At 46.4% G+C, this 20,555-nt stretch overlaps 1 protein-coding gene across 12 annotated transcripts in view; it reads left to right on the forward strand.

Moving 5' to 3' along the window:
• FBRSL1 (fibrosin like 1) overlaps positions 1-20,555 on the forward strand; it is a 558,388-nt gene that overhangs the window by 444,509 nt on the left and 93,324 nt on the right. For 8 of the 12 annotated variants that reach the window (XM_075041518.1, XM_075041524.1, XM_075041519.1 and 5 more), the window contains one exon: positions 12,184-12,237. The exons of the other annotated variants lie outside the window; for them this stretch is intronic. In XM_075041518.1, coding sequence (XP_074897619.1) covers positions 12,184-12,237 — 54 coding nt within the window. The remainder of the gene's footprint in view (positions 1-12,183; positions 12,238-20,555) is intronic. 12 annotated transcript variants of the gene reach the window in all.

Raw genomic sequence — 20,555 nt, forward strand, 5'->3', positions numbered from 1 at the left:
TGTCCCCCACTGTGTCCGGCTGCAGCCGGAGGTAGGTGAGAAGGGAAAGGGGCAGCGTGACAGCTGATGGACGGGATCAGTCCTGGGCTCCAGGAACACTCGTCCTTCACTCGCGGTGGGTGACTCGCTGCTGGTTCATCCTTCTCTGGACGTCCATGCGAGTGGAGATTTCGAGCTCTTCAGAGCCCTTCCGGGGGAGTGGCCTTTCATTTGCCACCTCCTCTTAAAACAAATATACTGAGTGGTTTACCAGATAGCCCAGATTTTCTAGGCTGTCACTCCAGTCGTATCTTCACTGCAGCAAATACCAAGGCTTTAAAAGGCCCCTATTTATTTAGTTATTTCATGCAACTGGCAAGGCTTAAGAGCCATCCCTGAATGATATCGATTCTAGTAAGAAGTATGTCATAGCTCTGGAGACTTTATCTAAATAATCACATGCTTTCTGGAGTGCAGTTTTCAGATTTGAGTTATTAGATTTAAACTTCTGGTCTTCTTAGGAAAACACCTCCCCTTCCATCCCGTTTCATTGCCCCTGATCCAAGGTTGGACCATCTAGAGGATGGTGTAATATTTGCTGCGTATTTGCCTTGACAAATGGCTAATTCCCACTCGGATCCGTGGGGGTTTGGTGTGCACCGGGGACAGCAGGCTCCTTGGCTTCCTTGCCGAGAGTATTTGTTTAAATGCAGCAAGTCCTTTCTCCAGTGTTGTCTTTGCAAAACGTGGAGGGGTGAGCCTTTTGATGTTTGTATTTACAGTGTTTTCACATCTGGATGTCATTTGTGACACAGGCTCTCCTCCTTTTTCTATCCCTGTGTCTTCCTGTAAAATTCATTTTGAACATATAAGCTCATGTGGCTTTAATGTGTAGTAGTCGGCCAATGTATTTAGCAGGCCTGTAGTAGGCCAATAAAGAGGTACCTTGGGTCACGCTGTGCGCTCTTGTAAATTTATCCCGAATTAACCCTGATTGGCATCCATCTCCCCCGCTGTAAAGATACAGATGTGCGTGCTCTCCAACATCTGCTGTTTCATGAGGAGCTGTGCCATAAATCCACGAACCCCGGTGACCTGGAGTCTGGGCCGAGGGTTTGGGGATGCTTTGGCTCCTGCGCTCCACGGTCAGGAGAGCTCGCTGGGACGCGGGCGGGAGAGCAGCTCCATCCTTGCATTCGCACGCAAAAATCCTGTTGGCGTTGCAAGAGGGTGTTCTTCTCCCCGAGCGACACCAAGATACGGCCTCGGGTGTAAATCCTTCTCGCGGCTGCCCGTTTCACGCAAGTGGTTTGAATATCCTCGTCCAACAGGTTTCTTCGGGGCTCGTATTAATTCAGCTTCGCCTTTTAAAATGCAAACTTGGGCATGGCGGAGCAGGCTTTTTCAGCTGCCTTTACTTGCAAAGGAAAGCAGGGGAAGGAGATCAGTCAGAGCAGCCAGAGCGTCGCTGCAGTCCTGCAGTCAGCCAGGATGCAAAAGGAAAAACATACCCATCAATTCCTGAATGTCAGCAGAGATCCCCTGGAAATTATTTATTGCGTCTGCTGTCGTATTTAATGATTTAACAATATACTAATAATCATAATATATTAACTTTGTGTAGTGATATACCAATCAATATAAAATAATGAACACGTCTAATGGATTTAATAGTACACAGATGTTTACTGCCTTTCTCCCTGAAGATTTTCTGATCATTTCTAAAGGCCAGCTGAAAACCGTGCTCGGGCGGTTCCGTTCCCCCGCCCGAGCGCCGGTGGCGGCGCTGGGGCCGCGTGCGGACCCCCCGAACGCCGCGGAGCAGCCGCGCGAGGGCAGGCGCTGCGGAACGGGGCCGCCGGCCGGGGAGGGGGCCGCGCACGCCAAGGCTGCGTGGGTGCGCCGGCCCCGCTCCTGCGTGGGTGCGCCGGCGAGGGGGGGCAGGGGCTGGGGCTCCCCCCGTCCCTATGAATCACGGTTACTGCGGCAGGCGCTAACCAGGCGTGTCAGGCAGCGTGGATCGTCGGCCCCCGTGGCCATCGATTAACCATTTATTAAAGCACCTATGAATCACTGCAATAGTAATTATATTTTAAATATACCTGCTAACAACTGTTTTGCAACGTGAAGGTTGATCACGATTAAACGTTTCCTTTGCTTTTCTCTTCCCCCTCCGCCCGGATCCAAATCCCCTGGGGGTCTGAATGCATCTCAGGGACGCAGAAGGCCGCACCTAACGTGAGAAATAGAGGGAAAGGAGCCCGACCTCAGCCCATCAAAAGGACGGGGCGGGGAAGGAAGCGTGCGCACACGCGCACCCACGCACGCCACGCGTGCGCACGCACACGTGCGCTCAGCGTTAACACACGCGCCCTGCGCCCTCCGACCACTGCGAACGCCCAGACAGCGGCTCCGTGCACGCGCACACGCGGACCGCGCGCAGACCGCGTACACCCGCGCGCACAAGCTAACGCACCACGGGCGCGCGCGGGTACGGAGCGCGCCCACATGCAGACCCGCGGTGACCGTCGGCACAGACGCGGCCCACGCACAGGCTGCGCAAAGCCGTGGACCGCGCGCACGGTGCCCACGCCGGGCACCTACGACCCACGCACGCGGCTCACGCCCCCCCCCTCCCCCCGCCGCGCGCGCCGTGGACACGCGGGCCATGCGCGAACGCCCCCCCGCGCACGTGGATTTGGGCCGCGTTCGCGCGGCTCTGGCGCGCACCTGCGCGCGCCCGGGCAACGCGCGCGGGGGGCCGCCGGCTGTGCACGCGCCGCCCGTGCGCTCCGGCGCGCGCGCCCACAAGACCGCGCGCCACCTCCGGGACCGGGGTCGCGCGCCTCCGCGCCCGCTGCCCCGACGGCGGGTCCCGCGCGTGCCCCGCGGCGGGGCGGGGCGGGGCGGGCGCGCGCGAGCCGCGCCGAGCCGCGCCGCGCGGGGCGGCGGGGATCCGCGTCTCGTGGCTGGATTGGTCTCGCCTGGCGGCGGGCTGGGCGGGCGGCGGGGCGGGAGGCGCTCGCCGCGGCCGCGCGGAGCAGTCGCGCCGCGGAGCGCCCGAGGAGCGGCACCGCCGCCGCGGAGCGGAGCGGAGCGGGGCTTCGGCGCGGTTCCTCCTCGTCCATGTTTGGGAATAATGGCTACCGAGGCGTGAATCACAAAAAGAAAGAAAGAAAGAAAGCCGCCGCCGGGGGAAGCCCCTAGATGGGGCCGGGCTGGGGCTGCCTGCGGGGCTGAGCTCGTCTTCCCCCCGTCTCTCCCTCGTCGGATGCCGGCCGGAGCCGCCTGGGTCGCTTTTTTTGCTGGTTTTTTGGCCTTTTTTTGGTGCGTCTGCGGGCTTTTCGCCCCCTCGCGTGTTTTTCGCCCCGCCGCGGCCCCGCGGGTGATGGACCCGTAGCGCCCGTCTGCGCGTCGGCTCCGGGGCTGAGCGGGCGGCGGGGACGCAGCCCGCCGGGGCGAGGCGGCGGAGGGGGCGCAAACTTTGAGCCCCGGGTTCGGCCGGGGTGGGGGGGGAAGGAAAAAAGGAAAAGAAAGGAGAAAAAAAACCAAACAAAAACCAAAACCCCAGAGAAGGAGCGGAGACGCGCTGCCTGCACCCCCAGAAAGAGCCCCGGAACCGGAGCGAGCGGCGGAGGACTGCGGCGGGAGGAGGCGGAGGAGCCGCGGCGGGGGCCGGCGGGACCCCCGGGGCACCTCCCGGCCGAGCGCCGCGTTGTGCCGCTGCGGGGGGGGGGCCCCGAGCGGCTCCGCTCCGCGCCGCGCCCGCGGGGGCCGCCCGGCCTCGCCTTGTGGATTATCCCGCGGGGGCCCGGCTCGCCGGCGGGGCTCGCCATGGTCTGCGCGCCGCGGGGTAAGTAGCGGCGGGGCGGGTGGGCGCCCTCCGGGACGGGGACACCCCCACACACAGCCCCCCACGGGGGGGGGGGGGCGTGGGGGGTCCTCTTCCCCTCCCCGAGCCCCGTTTCTCGGCGGGGGAAGTGTTTTTCAGCCGGGGAGTTCAGCGGCTTTGCGGTCAGACGGGAGAAGGAAATCGCCGCGTTTTCCGCCCGGTGCGATGGTTGTGTGCGTGCGGTTTTTTTGTGTGTTTCTTTTTTTTTTTTTTTGGAGAGGGGGGGTGCCTTTTTTCGGTGCAGTCGACGAAGTGGTTTGATTTTTTCCGGCCGCGCCGTTCGCTCGCTGCCGGTCCCCCTCCCCGGCCCCGTTTGCCTTTCGGGGGGTGGTCCGCGTCCCTTTCTACCGAGTGGGTGCTGGGATGCAGCGGGGCGAAGCGCGGGGAGGCAGAAACCGGTCGTTACCCATTCCCGGAGGCGAACCGAGGAGCTCTCCGTACAGAATTATGGAGAAGGGTTTTGGGGTTTTTTTGCGGGGGAGACTGGCTGCGTTTAAATAAAATAAAATAAAATAAATAAAATAAAGACGTAGCAGCGAGGAGCTGCCGGGATGCGATGCGCTCCCAAGCTGCTTTTTTTTTCACCCCGTTTCGCACATTCCTCCAGTGCGACCGCATCCCTCTGCCCACCCCACCCCCCGCCCCCACTTTCAGGAGACCGGGGGCGGGGGGGTGTGGAATAAAAAATTTTAAAAAAATTGAATCGTTGCCTCCATCGGGCCGCAGAGAGCGGGGCCGGGTCGACACCCCCCTGGCAGCACCCGAGCCGGGGGGGGCTGCGCTGCTGAGCCCGGGCGGCCCCGGGCTGCTCCCGCCCACGGGTGACCGTGACGGAGCGAGCCGGCAGCCGCCCGGCTTTGTAGGCGCGTCAATGGTCCCCTTCAGCAGAATATCGCGAATTGGCTCTTTCGGGGTGTTTTCTTGGCAGGCTGGGTGTCGTAGCAGGCTGCCGGATGAGGACGGTGTTATTTGTCTGGGATTGCTGGCTCTTAAAAACGGTAACAAACTTAAAAAAATCCGTAGCCGGCGGTTAACCCCTTCGGCGCAGCCCAGAGCCCCTCTCCTCACAAAGAATAGCAAGTTTTAAAATGGTCTTCGTGGTTTGGGTTTTTTTTTCCCCCGTGTGTCTTTTGGCCTGAGAAATAAGCCGGCCGCCTCCCCGAGCCTGGCAGACCGTGCTGGCCGCGCCGAGACGCGGGGCGCGGGTTGGCTGCCCAGGCGTTGTTCTTGTCCCCGAGTCTGCTGCTGTGCCCCTCTGCTTAGCTTGAAAGAAAAATTTAATCCAATTAAGAAATTAAACCTTGTCAGTTTAAAAGTGACAAATTTGAAAAGGGGAAGGGGGGGGGCAGCAAAGTAAGATTTCCAGGTCACCGGTTAACTAAAGATGGTTTGGAAAAAGAGCTCAGGAGTAAGGCGAGGGCAGAGGGAAGGAAAGAAGGACCTTTTTAAATGGTAAAGGCTTGTACGTCTCTCTGGAATTTAAACTGTTTTTTAGGCTTGTAAAATCTTCTTGAAGTTGCGCATTTATCTCAGGAGGCTGCTTGCTAGCTAATCTTCTCAAGGCATGTCCTGATTTTTTGTAACATTACAGTATCTGAGGTCCTTTTAACCTAATTTTGTAACAAAGATAATTTCTTGTTATGTAAGTTACTGTTCTGAATGATTGCTTTGGGTCTTGGAGATCGTCCTTAACCGGTCTCCCCTGTGCCGCAGAAACTGGGATTATTTACTTCGTTAACAATTCTTGAAAGAAAGCCTCGCTTAACTGGAAAAGGCTGCTAAGGTATTGCAGGAAAATAGTCTTCCCATTCTTCTTTCTAGAGAGTTAAATCTTTGGTCATCCCTGATCAGAATTTACTTCAGAGGTTTATGTTTATGTGTAAATCCGATTTTCCCCACATACAGACTTACAAGGGCGAGCTGCTTGATTTATACACACAGCATTAACTTCCTACAAGTGGCAGACTTCTAATGCTCTCTTCAAGAATTTTCTTCTTTGCTGACAATAGTTCCCTAGAACTGCCTTGTGCTAAAGCCAAAAGGCACTAGCTTGGGCTGCCTGGTTTTCTTTTCCAGACAAGACAAATGCTATAAAACAAGGAAGGCAGTATTGTATTTAGCTAGATACTGAGTTTTTGCTAGCACAGAGTGATTTTTTAAATTTTATTTTATTTGGAAGGTGGGTTATTCTGAGTGAAACCTTAAGCCTTGTTTATCAGAGGCGCAGCCTGTTCTCATAAACAAACGAAGGAGCAAAATATATCCCAGTGTTATTCTATCGGGACATGCAGTCATCTGTTGGACCTTGTGGCCTGCGCTGGCTACATCGAACAGCGCTGTCACAAGTAGCTCTGGAATTTTTAAGTTAAAAAAAGGATTGGAGTAGGCTTTGAATTCCAGTGATAAACTACAGATATTTAGCAGTAGTTGCTATTTATTTTGCTCTGACTTTGCAAGAATGTTGTGATTTGAAGTGGTAACTTTCAGTAAGGGGTGCAAATATTAGTGTTCACTGTTGTTGCTTTTTAAACTAAAAACTGTTAAGATGTTTAATGGTGGTATGTTGATGAAAGTGGCAATGAAAAGGGCTGCATTCTTCAGTGAGCCTGTGCTCACTGTCTGTGCTGTATGGTACTTTTGGAAAGCACAGATGTGTATGTCATTTTTTGCCTTAAATCTTTTCTTTCTTCTTTTTTTTTTTTTCCCCTTGACTCCCAGCATCCTTGTGTTGAGTGACCCATAATAGCTAGGGATTGTGGTGTCTGGATAAATGTGAATATGAAGCAGTCTTTTTAAAGCCATTACAGAAGATTCAGTCAAGTAAAATTATTTGTATCATAGGAATAGGAAATGTAAGCTGGTTAATTTTAATTACTTCATGAATTTACAAGATCCAAAGTCAGGCAGGTACAAGAACGTGTTGCTCCTCACTTAATAGCATGTTTGAGCAAAGATTGGCATTCTGCATCAGAAGTGGAAATTTTAGGTTTTCTTGCAGTCAGTCGTTTATCCTTCTGAATAAAGATGGAAATTCTGAACTAGGTGAAGAAACATATGGTTTTACCAGAAATGATTTCCTAGACTGATCAATTACTAGGAGATGTAATGAGAAATATACTCCGTAGGGAGAGGAAGGAGGGATTGCCATTACATAATATCCCTTGGGAGAATTTCTGTATCGCATAATGAGGTTGGTGATGGAGCATTTGGGGAAAATGCCGATGGATAGGAATTTGCTCTTCAGATTTCCATAAGCAAAACATATTACTGAAAAATAGGCTTGTTAAAAGTAGTACTGATACCTTAGTAGGTGGGTGCTTTGCCTCTATACACATTTCTTTTGTTCTCATAACTACTATGTAAGAGATTAGGTAACCGTAAGATTAACATGTCCAGAAAATGAGAGATGCTAGTGCGTAATTTCCTTACTTATTTAGCACCAAGGGTAAACCATTAAGGGCTTGTGTTCTGTTCCAGGCTTCGTTAAATTATTTCTGTTTATCTATTGAAAATAGGTCCTAAGGAAGAGAAAATCTCTAGCCTTAATGGTGTAAACACGAGTGACCTTATTCTCATGCTGGTGAAAATTAAATGTATAGAAATGTGTATACGTGATGTTGTGGATTCAGTAAAACCCAGTAGCTGGATACGTGTTTTCAGAGTCCTTGTAATATCCTAAGGATCGCCTAGGAGCTGACTTACAGATGGAGAAGAAGGCGCTTGTTAAAAATTACTTAAATACAGCCTTACTTTTTTAGTAGTAGTTGCCTTAAGCAGGAAAATAATTCATTTCCTCACACCTGCCCTTCAGCATTTTTCATGCTCGGGGTCCAGAGCGAGCGGTTAGCCTCCAGGAACCGAACGCCGAGCTGGCCGGCAGCGCCTGCCCGCGCACGGGCTCAGAGGTGTTAAAAGCAACAGAGGAAAAAGGTGAACAATCTTAACACCTCTGTCACTGCTGGGGAATTTGCCTAATTTGAGTTGCTCGTTTAAAATCTGAGTGCTGGTGATTCTAGTAATTTTTCAAATGACTTGTCCAGCTTTTGTCCCTTGAGTTACAAATGTGTTCCAGCTTTGCGGGTTTCTCTGAAAATCGCCTTGACGCGGACTCCAGCAGCCGAGGTGGCGCAGTGACCCCTGATGGTGGCTCTGGTAATCGAGGCAGGTTTGCACAGCTATCACTATTTTTAGGAAGTTAAAGGTGCAATGGCTGGTTTGAAGGCCAGGCCCCGATTTCAGCATTTCATTGATAATATTTTGTAGTATTTTGTGTGCCACCTTGTGGCTGCCGGGGCACATTACAGTTGTTGAGGTGTGGCTGGCTTTCATAGGACCGTCCCAATTTTAGTGTCTTCTTGATGGTTTTATTTTGTGTGTCAGGTTAGTGTCACTTATCTGTTCTGATTCACCTGACATTGACTCAGTTGCAAGATCCTGGTTATTGGAAATGCAAACCAGAGTGGTGGCTGCTCACTGCTTTCAAAGTTTGTGGCAGGGCTTGGCTTTCCAAAAAGGTGGGAAAAGGTGCTGGATTTAAGCACTGAGAGTTTGCATAACAGAATTAGTGACGTTTCTGTACCCTGTAGAAAAGGTCGCCATCAAGGAAACTGAAAATATATGTGACCGATAGCGGTAGAAGGACTTGATTGCAGATGGTTACACCGGGGTGGTAATCTTCTTCGCTGCCCTGTCCCATTGCCCTGCCAGAGTTTTACAGATAGTGACCCCTGCGTTAACCGTCTCACAGACATGGTTTAGCCTGAGAGCATCTCTCAGGTAGCTAATATCATTTTAAATGCTAAGAATGGCAAGCTGTGATCGTTGGTTCTTGTAAACTTAAACTAGGATGGTGCTCTTGACATGGTTATAGAAAAGCAGGTTCTCCAAAACATCCATGTGTACCTTATATGGCTGTATTGAAAGGGTTACAGATAAATAAAATGTGTGTTCTTTAATACTACAAAAATAAACCTTACTGTGTGGTGGGTGGTAGGAGAAGAGCTAGAGTTTACATGAAGACAGCATTTCAAGGTGGCTGTTTGTGTTGTTACCAAAGATATTTCTAGCTTGCTTATAAAATGAGATTTTTTAAAAAATATTTTTAATTTTGACAGTACTCAGCCTAGCTTATGTTCTTGCAGAAAAAATGTTACAGCCAAATTGCCCTGGAAGGTAGCTACAAGATTTTTAATACTGAGTTAAAGCAAGCTGGATACGTTGTTCACCATAATGTTTCCGTGGGGGGTAAAAACCATCTGTACGTGGATGATGTTTCTGTAGTAACTGCTATACCAAAGGAGAATCGGGGACATAATGGGTATAAATCTTGGGGGGGTTTCCATGGAATAATCAACAATAAAAAGCATTTAGGCTATTAAGATACCTGCGAGTTACTCCAAAGCTGTAGGTTATAGAGTTATAGTATAGTCTGCCTTCAAAATGGTTGGAAATCCATCATAAATATCTCTTTACCACATACCTTCTATCTCTATGGATGATTGGCTCTCTAGTAAAGCCTTCCGTAGAGGGTGTACTGTAATCCTTTTATGTTACTTCTTCAGTGCAGATTACGCAGCAAGAAATAATTAGGAGATTAATTTTCACCTGTCACTGCCAATAATAGATAACCTTGATACAGTGACAGGGCTAGGAATTTGGGGAGCGGAAAAGCGTTTAACCCTGTGGTGATTGCTGCAGGGACCAGGCAGAAAATGGTTGCCAGAACATGACCTCCCTGCTCGCTGTCACGAAAAGGGAGAGACGTGTTAGTCTTTCAGCTTCCTCGTCTCCCGCGAACTCTTTGCCTTTATCCACGAACGTGCGCTGTAAAATTCGCTCTGTGCCGCAACGGTGCCACACGCGCCTTGTGCTAATCAGCCTGGAGCAGACGTCGGAGACCTTTGTAGCCTAGTCTTTTAATTCAAATGCAGTTCTGTTGCTTTTCATGATTTCAATTCCCAATCTGACTGGTATTCCTAGCCTGCTAGGGAAAAGAGGAAATTAATGAAGATGGCTTCATTAGGCAGAGTGCAGTTTAGCCCTTGCTTCTCTCCAACAAATGCAGCTGAAAAAGCATCCCAGAAGTAACTGTGCTTTTGGTCTTCAGAGAAAGCAGAGCTGAGGTGTTTCTGCTCCCTTTCAAAATTAATTACTAGCTCACATCAGGTGAGCCTAAAAATGTAGCCTATGCTATAAGACAGTGAAGGGAAATGAGAAGGGAAAAAAAAGCCACCCTTCCCCCTCCGCTTCTTTTTAATTTTTTTTCTTTTGTGCTGAAGTTTAAATCTACAATCTGTTGAAAATGTAATGGGAAACCAGCCTACAGAAAATGCCATTATTCATATCATCGTGAGCTCATTTATTTTATCTGCAATAGTAATGATAAGACAGACTGCTTGGCAATGCTGATAAGCTGAGGAATATCTTAGAGCTATTTGTAAAAGTTAAAGCAGATCTTGGTACTGAGAGATAGGAAAACTGATGAGCCTTTGGGCAATCTGCAGAGCTGAAAGCTAATAAAGATTTTAATAGGAAGGCCTCATTAGGATTAGGGAGAAGATCTATTATCTGGGATTTACACAACACAAACAGTGGGACAACTTTAATTTTTGCTTCTTTGTTCATTAAATACTATTGCTGAATGTGAAGCCTTTTAACTCTGATGTGGATCTCTTCGTACATTCAAGGAGCCGTCACCAGCTAGCTGCTGGCTGAGCAGAGATGAAAGTGCAGTTTGTGTGGGAATGCATTTGCCACACATGAGAAATGCCAGAAAGCCGTCATATTCAGGGACCAGTCACTTTTTGGAGGTGTAGAAATACAGTTGTTTGCAGGTGCCTGGGTGGGCGGGTTCTCAGTAGTGTGTTTTTTCTGTTATGAACAATATTTCTAATCTTTTGGCCCTGGAGAGCATCTTTAGAAAGAAATTAACACATTGCTGTTGTGTTGGTTCTCTTGATGGTGAGACTGAAATACCAGTACTGGATAGCTTGTCTGCCCACTTCAGCCTAATGGGGTGCTAACTCCCAGTCCCACAGTGGTGGCTTTTTTGTTGTGATCACCTCATTAGTACAAAACTATTCTAGTAGAGGAGCTGTCTGCAATGCCACTGGAGTTGGTATGGTAGGAGTACGTGCCATGGGTGACCTGATCAGATGGTTTGGTAGTTACACAACAGGACTGATTTTAGCGCCGTGTGCATTCTTATACGTGTGATGTACAAAACGTTCACTTTTTGAGGATCCTTAGTGTGTGCAAACACCTATTACATGGGCTCAGCTGCTTTATTCCTCATACGTAGCATGGAATGTAAGGTGCATGTAAGCTGCTGAAAGAGCATTAGTTTATCCAGGGTTTACAGATGTATTTAATATTTTTTCTCAAGGACCATCCAAACTTTTTTTGTGGTTGAACTGAGTTGTAAAGCAGGAGGAGAAGCCATGCTGGAACATTCTTTGGTTTGCTTTTGAGGTCCAAGCCATGTTGTAACCTGACTCTCGCTAACCTACAGTTTAAACCGTTCTTACACACAGCCTATGAGATCTAGTTGAACCTGTAATGCAGATGAAACGTTTTGTTAGGTGATACCCATGCTGGCTGTGAAATGCCACTTGTGTGACCACACCTGTGCTTGGGAGCTGTCTGGTTTCTTCCTTGTGTAGAGCACACACAAGTGCAGGAGTCTCAGCTTCTCCCCCATTTTCATGGCACAGACCAACCCCTCTCCTGCTGCTGGATCAAATAACCCTAGTGGTAACTACAGTAACATTACTTCCATGGAAGAGTAATATTTGGAAAGTATGTTCTTGTATTTTTGGTTGTTTTTAATACGATGTAGCAGCCAAAACCCAAAAGGGAGTGCGGCATCACGAGCCACAGAGAAGTCTATTACAGACCGTGGTTTGGGATCTGCTGGTTAAAACCAGTGGTTTCACAGGGCCTACAGTGGACAGTGTAATGATAGATTTAACTCCAAGTATTCCATTTTCCATGTGCTTGAGGAACTTGCTCAGAGCAGCTGCAGCTGTAATCCCCTCCCTTGTGCCTTCACCAGCGTGGAGACAGATGGGTAGGGCTGGGAGGAAAGCACTCTGCACCTACTCCCCAGGACAAAAATAAATTTCTCATGGCGGGTTGGTGTCAGTTTGTTGCAGCTTGTTTGTAACAAGTCACAGTTTAGGTCAGCGAACCAGTGTGGCCTCCTAAAGAACTAGCACTATTTGCACTTAACATGTTGCTCCAGCAAGGCTGCCATTTGAGAAGTTTCTAATATTTATGTTTGATATGAATGAAACTTTTTGTTTTGTCTGTAGACCGCAACGGAACTGGAGCTGACTCGTATCAGGAGTGCCTTGATAACAAGCAAGGTATGAGATCAAGTCTCTCCAACATGGGCACTTGGGACTGATTTAGCTTGATTTCTTGCAGCTGAATTGGTTACTGTCTCTGTCTCTTGCACTCTCTCTGTCTCCCTTTTTTTTTTCTTTTTCTTTTTTTTTTTCTCCCCACTGTCTCCAAGCCAATTCACTGTTAACAGTTCCATGTCAGCTAACCTGTTAGCTCAGGGTCTCATTACACATTTGTGATGAGGCTTCTCGTTTCTAGCACCCCAAACACTCTGTTATTAAGGGAGGAAGTGGGAAGGTTGTAAAACAAAAGTAGCATGTGCACTTGCTTGCAGCTATCTTCTTCCTTGAGGTTTAGTTGCACAGCAAAGCAGAAAAATATTAAAGTAAAAGTTGAGTTAAGGGAAGGCACGTGCTAGGCTGGTTACCTCAGTGCCAGACATCCTGTGATATTTTGTGTGCTGACATGCTGACTCAGACTTGTCCAGCCTGCCGTCTTCTCCCATGGCAAAGTTGATCAGAGCTGGAAAAGTCTCTTGTGACTTACAAGGGAGTGATGATGGTGAGGGAAGAACCTGTTATCCTTTTACTGTAAACATGGAAAGAAGAGTCACATCAGTAGAAATGAAAATTGTAAAAGTATCTCAGAAACAGGACCCAAAGGCAAGGTTATTGATTTTGTATTTAGAAAAAGAGTTGGTATATTATGTTCTCTTCAGATGTCCTCTCTGAGAGTTGCAATCAGAAGTGCTACTCCATTGCCATAACCGTGTAGTGACTATCGAACCTTCTGGTAATCAGGGAGAACAAGCACACTTCAATCCAGAATTTCATTCATTACAAGCTACAGCAAAGAGATAAGAGAAAATGCTTATCCTAACCAGGTTATAGGCATCAGTTACATGTCAGCTTTTTACCCTGCTGTTGACCCAGATCTGTGACAGTAGCTAAAATGATCATTTGCTGAAATTCTGACCCTTCTTGCATAATTTTCTAAAGTCGTACCAAGAAACACATAAAAGCTGTCCCTGTTTTGGTGCTTGGTTGGGTTTAATTTTCCACTGGTGTCTTCGCTTTCAGTATCCATCAGTCAGTGTTATATGTGCTTCAAGTCAAAGCTGCCGTGAAGTGCATCCCCCCTGCTGTTGTTGGGTTTGGGGTGGGGTTATTTGGGGGGGGTGGGGGTTTTTTTTGCTTGTTTTGTTTCCCTCCTCTCAAAAAAAAAAAAAAGCAGTACATTGTCTCTCTGGTGACCTTTACGCTCATCTTTTTTCGCTACTTTACTGATTGTAGTAAATACCTAATCATTGCTAAGCTTTCATTTCAGAAGTTACAACTGGAAGACTAATGTGGAAGAACTGTAATCAATAATGCCTTTTTTAATTAGATTAAGTTTAGAAGTCTTCTAGACCAATGTAATTCAGGATGTTCCTTTGATAGATAGATAGTTTGTTCTTAGGGAGAACAATTTTTTCCAGTAACCTTTTTCTGGTTGGCGGTGGGGAGTGTTCCATTTGACATTTCGTAGAAAGCAACTGAGTTTCAGGTTTTAAAAAAATTGAGTATTCTCATTTTGGGAAACCAATTTCAGTCCCTTTGATGTGCCAGTTACCCTGGTTTATCTGACAGGTGGTATTAAATGGCGTTATATCCATCACTTTCATTTGTCTGTCAGTACTCTAGATTTTTCTTGTAGCGTGGTGTTTGGTGGGTTTCTTTGACTTTGTTGTTAACATGTGAACAAGCTGTATCATTAGGAGTGCTTTCAATCCAGTATGAGTTGGATCTGGTTTGGGTAATTTTCCGTGTCCATGCTACATCATCATGTTTAAAGCAACAACCTTTAAGAATGCAGAGGTTTAAAGGGAAACATATACACAGTAAGTTGTAGGCAGTCCCTTACTGTCCAACCCACATTACATTTTGTGAGCATGCAGTAGAGTTGAATCCACCATTTGCAACAATTTACAGAATATAAAATATATAGCTGACAGCGGACCCATAATTCTGGTTGCTTACTGTTATGTTCAAAACAAAACGCCACCAATGGCTGGAAGTAGCGGTGGCTCTTTAAAAGTATTAAATCTTCAAGCTATGTGAAATGCAATTGCCGTGGCTTCTTTTTATAACAGCATGCTTGTCTCCTAGAAATTATGCTATAATGAGGTTTGGTTTATATATTTTACCCCTTTCCTCATTAAAGTGCTATCTCTCGGAAGAAGCGCTTTGTGTCTTGAAATACTGCGCGGTTAAAATGAAGGCAGGTTTATAAGGATTTAATGTACTTGGGAGCCAAGGTTTTGCAGCTTTATGGCAAAGATGTTTTAACAAAGGGCTTTATGGTAAGGGTGTGCTGTATTTTAGTCAGGCAGTTGCTCAAGGGAAAATTTTCAGTGTGAGCACGTCACGGCAGCAAGGAGAAATTCAGAGGGAAACAGGCCTCTGAGATCCAGTCGCTGTCTTGGCTGATATTAAGTCTTAATTCTTTGCAATTTCAAGCCCTGAGGTTTTTTTACCTCTTGGCTCAAGGAAGACAAAGTCTTGTGCCATGTCATGCAACAACACGAGCAGGTCATTTAGGTTTCTCATTTCAGTGCTCAAAGGCAGGGTGCAGGAGAGCGCACCTGGGACAGCCACAGGTGGGATTATTCACCCCTTCTCAGGATGGAGCTTGTTTTTTCAGCATTTTATCTCCAATATTCAATATTAAAATCATACGCTAAAAGCAAGACTTTCTGAGCGTTTGGGGTTTGGAAGTGAAGAGGGCAGCAGTTTGGAGCAGTTGTCCATCCACCGCAGCAGAAGACGTGTCCTGGATCTGCCTGTTTCTCTGGGATACAGTTAATACCCCATGGTTTCCTGAGAGCCAGGGGGTTCTGCCATGGAAAACAGGTATAAAATTACAACCAGACACAGTTGTTGCTGGAGCTTCTCAGTTGGAACTCACTGTTATTATAAATAAAACAATTCTGTTTTGAAGGTTAGGCAATGAAAAGCACTTAGCTCGGGCCTTGGTGGCAGCCAGGAGACATAACCTCACATCCTTGAAACAGTGTGTAGAGAGATGGTCTTGGAAACCGATTCCAACTATTTCATGTTTTCATTTGTAACATCTTCTCTTATCCATAGAAAATTGTGTTTTACTTTGCTTCAGCGGTCTTCTCTCCGTCCCCATGCCCTCAGGTGGGCTGGTAATGGGTAATGCTCCCTACTGGGCTGTAGCTTTCCAGGCAGACCTACAGGTTCCTGCGGGAGGAACCCAATACCTTTCACTTTTCCAACTTCTTGTTTCTTGTGGAGTATCGTGGTTCTGTGTTACTTCCCCACAGATGAATTAGCTAGTATTTTTCCAAGATGAACATGGTTTCATCTTTCTAGTGGCACTACTGACTTCCTAGGACTCTTTGTATTTCTTTTCTGGTATTTTACACCACCTCCTAAATTCAGTACTGCTTATTGATTTTGTTAGCTCACCTCTAGAGGGAGGACGAATGTAATTTGGAGCAAAATTTGTGAGCAAGGGAGGAGGGTAGTTAATCTTGACAGTGATCAAAATTTGGTTGCAGTTGACACAATAGCAGTGCCTCTGTCCTGACATTATGGAGGACCGAGTGCTCCTACTCTGGGTTTGTGCTGTGAGTGGATCTCAGGCGGATTGCCGAGCAGTCGTTGCAGGGATAGGATGTCTGTAGGATCAGGCTTGATTTTGAAATAGCGGCCATAAACTGAAGACTTTTCATCCTGTTACCAGTCCCCTGGGCCGTGCAGTCCCAGTGTGTGTCATCTCCTATTAGTCTTGATGCAACCAATGACCTTGTTTGTGTGAGCACATTAAGCACAACATTAATATCTAATTTGACTACTTTGAATTCAGACAGGCTGTAATCAATCACCTGAACTCTCTTGACAGTGAATATGGCTGGATGGGATAAGGAGAACAGCTAAAACACATGCTTGTGCCAAAACTCTAGGAAATTGGAAAACTACTTCTGAGCCTGTCTAGCTGATGTAACTGTAGCTGTTGGTGGAAACGGGTTCTTCACTGGAAAGCAAAAGCTGCAAAAGCAAGAAATTTGTGGTCTTTGTAAAGATCTGTTCAGCTTTCTTCCTGCCTGTTAAATACCAGCATGGTAAATGAGACTGCCAAGATACAGAGGCACCTTTTAGAAGATGTTTTGGGAGAAGTTCTAACCTGTTCCAGTTTTTGGATCCCTTTTGAACCCCAGCAAGATTAGTTTCAGGATGGCAAAGATGAATTATGAGGCAGATAAATGAAAATGGCAGACTGGCATGGCTGGATTAAAAAGTGCGGACAAAACAGTTCTGTCACTGAAGATGTTATTTCCATTAAATGTTTTGAGATTTAATATTGATTTCAGTGAAATTACCCTTGAAAACAGATTTCCTCCGAACCTTTGTTTTTATATATTTGTTTTGGAACTACTTTAGGAGGCAGAAAAATGAAACTTTTGCTTCAAACAGTTTTTATGTTTTGAAATTGGCTTTTTACCCTGTATGAACTGTTTTAAAAATATTATTTATTATTTGTATTCCAGTCATGTCTATGCACTCTAGTTATGGGCTAAATGTCATTTTGCTAACCACAGTGCAGACTTGGGGGAGGACGGGACATCAGTTTCTGCCTGAAAGAGCTTTGGTTTTGTATTTCTGACTGGGGCTACATTGATTGCCAGTGCCTATTTAAAAAAAAAAAAAACAACCAAAACAACCTTCTCATTTTACAATATGTTGGCTGCCTTTTTGTTTAAAGAATTATAAATACATCAGCAGATTTTCCACAAAAACACATATGCTTTCTTCCTGATGAGCATGATGACGCACTGAGAATCCTTGCAAGAGGCCTTGAATCTCCTTCAAGTAGAGGATAGTGCTGAGGTTGAAATTGAAATTTTAAATAACTCCCTTCATTAAAAAAGATGCTGGTGGGGCCTTGTTAGCAGAAGAATTGCCATTTTCTGACTAATTTTTTTTGCCAGCATGGGAACAAAGAAAGAAAGGAGGAGGCAGAATAAAAGCTTGTGTGAGTGTACGTACAGAGGCTGCAGCTCTCTAAACTGGTAATGGTATCTGGAAAGAGTCCAGGCTGTTGTAAATATGAACTTTTGTCAATATTCCCCAAGCTTCTTTGGACTCTAGGGTGGGCTTTATTAGCTGAAGGTCACACCATTGTGCTGTCTCCCTCTCCTGAGACCTCTGATACCTTCCTGAAAGGACAGCCCATTATCCCTGGGCTTAGAAGCCAGCTTTCTCTTCAGTGGCGCTGAAGCTGATAAGCTTAAGAGGCATATTTCATCCCCCCACTGCTGCTTTCAGGAGGCAAACAGTGTTTATCGTTCCTGATTAATTCCAGTTGAACAAAAAAATAAAATAGGAGGCATGTGTGTGTGCACACGTGTGCACGCGCACAGAGACACAGAGTTGACTTTTTTTTTTAGGCTGGTCTTCTTGTATAACATCAACTCACCGCACTGGCCGCAGCAAGCAGCGTCTGGTGCTGCCTCTTTGTTTTTCCTAGGTGGTGTGTCCAAAGATTGATTCGGTAATGTGAGAGGATCCTGGGCTGTGATCAGTGTAAAGAGACAGGGGTGGAAAGGGGGACTGGGTAGCAGCAGCCTGAGCATCGAGGTTGGAATTGATTTGTGGCAATTAAGCATTAAGGTCTGTGAGAGCAGGACCACCCGCTGGGAGAGTGGCTTTCCATCACCTGCAAAAGATGAATGGCCCAAGGAGAGAGAAGGGCAGGGATTTCATACTCAGCTACCTGAAAAGAATTGTAAAAACACAGTGTATCTAGCTTCTGTATCTTGCAGCCCTGTTCATCACAGCTAAATCCCTTTGCTGGGAATTGTACACAAGCAAGCTGGAAGATATAAATGCTAGTTGCTTCTACTGCTTTGGTTTCTCCATTTCTGTCTTTGGATCTGGCTTGAAATTTGTCAGGAGGTGTCTTGCTGATTTTCTTGTTACTACTGTTTCAGTAGGAATGTCTTCCATACATGGCTCCTGGTTTCTTAGGGTTACTTTTTTCCTTGTACTGAGATGCAGAGTACAGAATGAATAACAATGAATAACACGGGCAATGAATAACATATTGTTCCTCTTGACACTCCTGCAGCTCTGTAAAATGCGCAGGTGGCAAGGCCCAGTGGCTGGGGTATCCAGGGCAGGAGACCTGTGTTGTGTTCTCCTCTCTGGCACGGCCATGCTGTGCAAGACGCCTCGTCTGCCTGTGCCTGAGGTTTTTGAGTGGAAAATGAGAATGTTGGTACCATACACAGTCCTGTTTGTTTGGATGACCACGTAGCTGCAGCCCAAGTTAGGTCTTTTACAAAGGGCTCTGTATTTCCTTCAGTTTTGTTGTGTTGGGCTTGCCAAGGTTGAGGAGTCAAAGAAGAGATCACACATGGCTGAAAGGAGCCTGTTGGTACCTGTACCAGAGGAGATGATATTTTACTCCGTAAAACTCCAAATTTTTCAGCCTTTATAAAAAGAAGTAAAAATATTAGAGCTGTGGTATGTGAACTGCTTTCTCGCACTTTGCTTTTTGTTCATATTGAACAAATGGGCCCCAATAGCCATTAAGGGGCTTCACCGCTCTGCCCCCGCCTCTGTTGCCAGGCTGCTGCTCATGCAGAGGTGTATTAAATGCTGCACTGGACAAAAGCAAACCAACTGCTTAATGTATGTTGCATCAAATCTTTGTTTCGCTTGCCACGTGGGCCATGTTTAAACCAGATTCTTGGTACTCGGGTTACAACTAACTTCATTTCCTTCGCCAGAACAGGCAGAGGTGGAACAATATTAAAAATAATTTTACAAAACTGTGTTTACTTCTCACCAGTGAGGACCGTGTTCAGAGATGGATTTTGCTATTATGGCTCCAGCACTAGTGTAAACAGAGTCTAATGGGAAAGGCTGTAAAATAATAGGGCTAGTGGTCATCTTCACAGAAAAAGGAATTTCCATAATGCATTTCAAACTGGAATAGATCTGAAGCTTTGGCTGACCAAACACAACTAGCATTTCCATTTTAAAATGTGTATAGTGGCATGCAATGGGAGTGGTGGGCCTATAATATTATTTTTTCAAAGGTAAACTGCACAAGCCTGTGGGAATTGGGGGCACTGACTTTTGTTTTGTGGATTGGGTTAAACTTGTTATTCTTCACTTAACATAGAATAAAGTTTTAGATGAGAACTTCCTTAAATATACCATACTCTTTTTTAAGGGTAAAGTAGATTTGAGGGAGAAAATTACTTTGAAATCTTAGTGAAAGGTTCTGAAACTATGTGTATGGCTCTTTCTCTGGATTGGTTAACATGGTGGAAAGATTTTTATTAGTCCAGTGGTGCACCATAGACTGCAGTAGGGTATGTACTTGCTCAAACCATGAGTTTGGTGATAAGTGAAATGTTAATATGTGCTTGGCAGAGCTAGCTCTTAATTTCCCTTAAAATGGAGGGGACAGAAATGATCTCATCGGACAAGATGTCTTTGGGCTACTGCCCACCGTTAGGTATGTCCTAGACGAGATTTATTTACGTGGTGTGGACGGATTATTTCCCTTTCCCTCCCTGAACCTGACCTGCGGTAGCTGTTAGCAAAAGAGCTTTCCACCTCCTGTATTGCAGGAAGCATTTTAGCTCTTGTTGAAATATGAAGCTCCTTTCCTTTATTAAAATTAAGAACCACTTTCTCACATGGCAAAGTGATAATAAAGACTGAAATTGGATCTATAACTTCATGAAAAGAAAGAGATTTTTTTTAAAGACAAATCATGCATGGTAATACCTCCATTGTTCTCTCGCTGTGTTCTTTGTATTGCTTAACTCCCTGCGAACAAAGAACCCATAACTGGAATTGTAAAAATAATCCAGGCATTTAAGTCAAAACTCAAAAGGCCCTTGGGAATCTCATGCAAAGGTGTGCCCTTGAAATGGTGGTTTATGAATTGTCTGAACAGGTTTGAGCATCCTGGCCCTGAGGAAATCTATGGGAATTTTGCCGCTGACTGCAGTAGGGTCAGGATTTCACGCTTGGCGCTTTGTACATACTGCTGGGCATTGAGCAGAGCCGTCTTTCAGTCTTTGAGAAAGTCTGACTCCCTCCTCACAAGCAGGCAGGAGATTTTCTAGTTGGCTGCACTTGTGAATTCTAGTTAAGGGAATTGCTTTTGGTCCCCCCATCTTTGTCATTTACTTAAACAAACATGCAAACTGGAAACATGCACTTGCTCGAGCTTCAGCAGCAAGTGCCTCCTCAAGATCTTTTGTTACTGATCTAGAACTTAAACTGGTTGGGAAAGTGGTTTTAAGCTA

Source organism: Buteo buteo, chromosome 11, assembly GCF_964188355.1.
Source record: "Buteo buteo chromosome 11, bButBut1.hap1.1, whole genome shotgun sequence".
NCBI classification, from domain to species: Eukaryota; Metazoa; Chordata; class Aves; order Accipitriformes; family Accipitridae; genus Buteo; species Buteo buteo.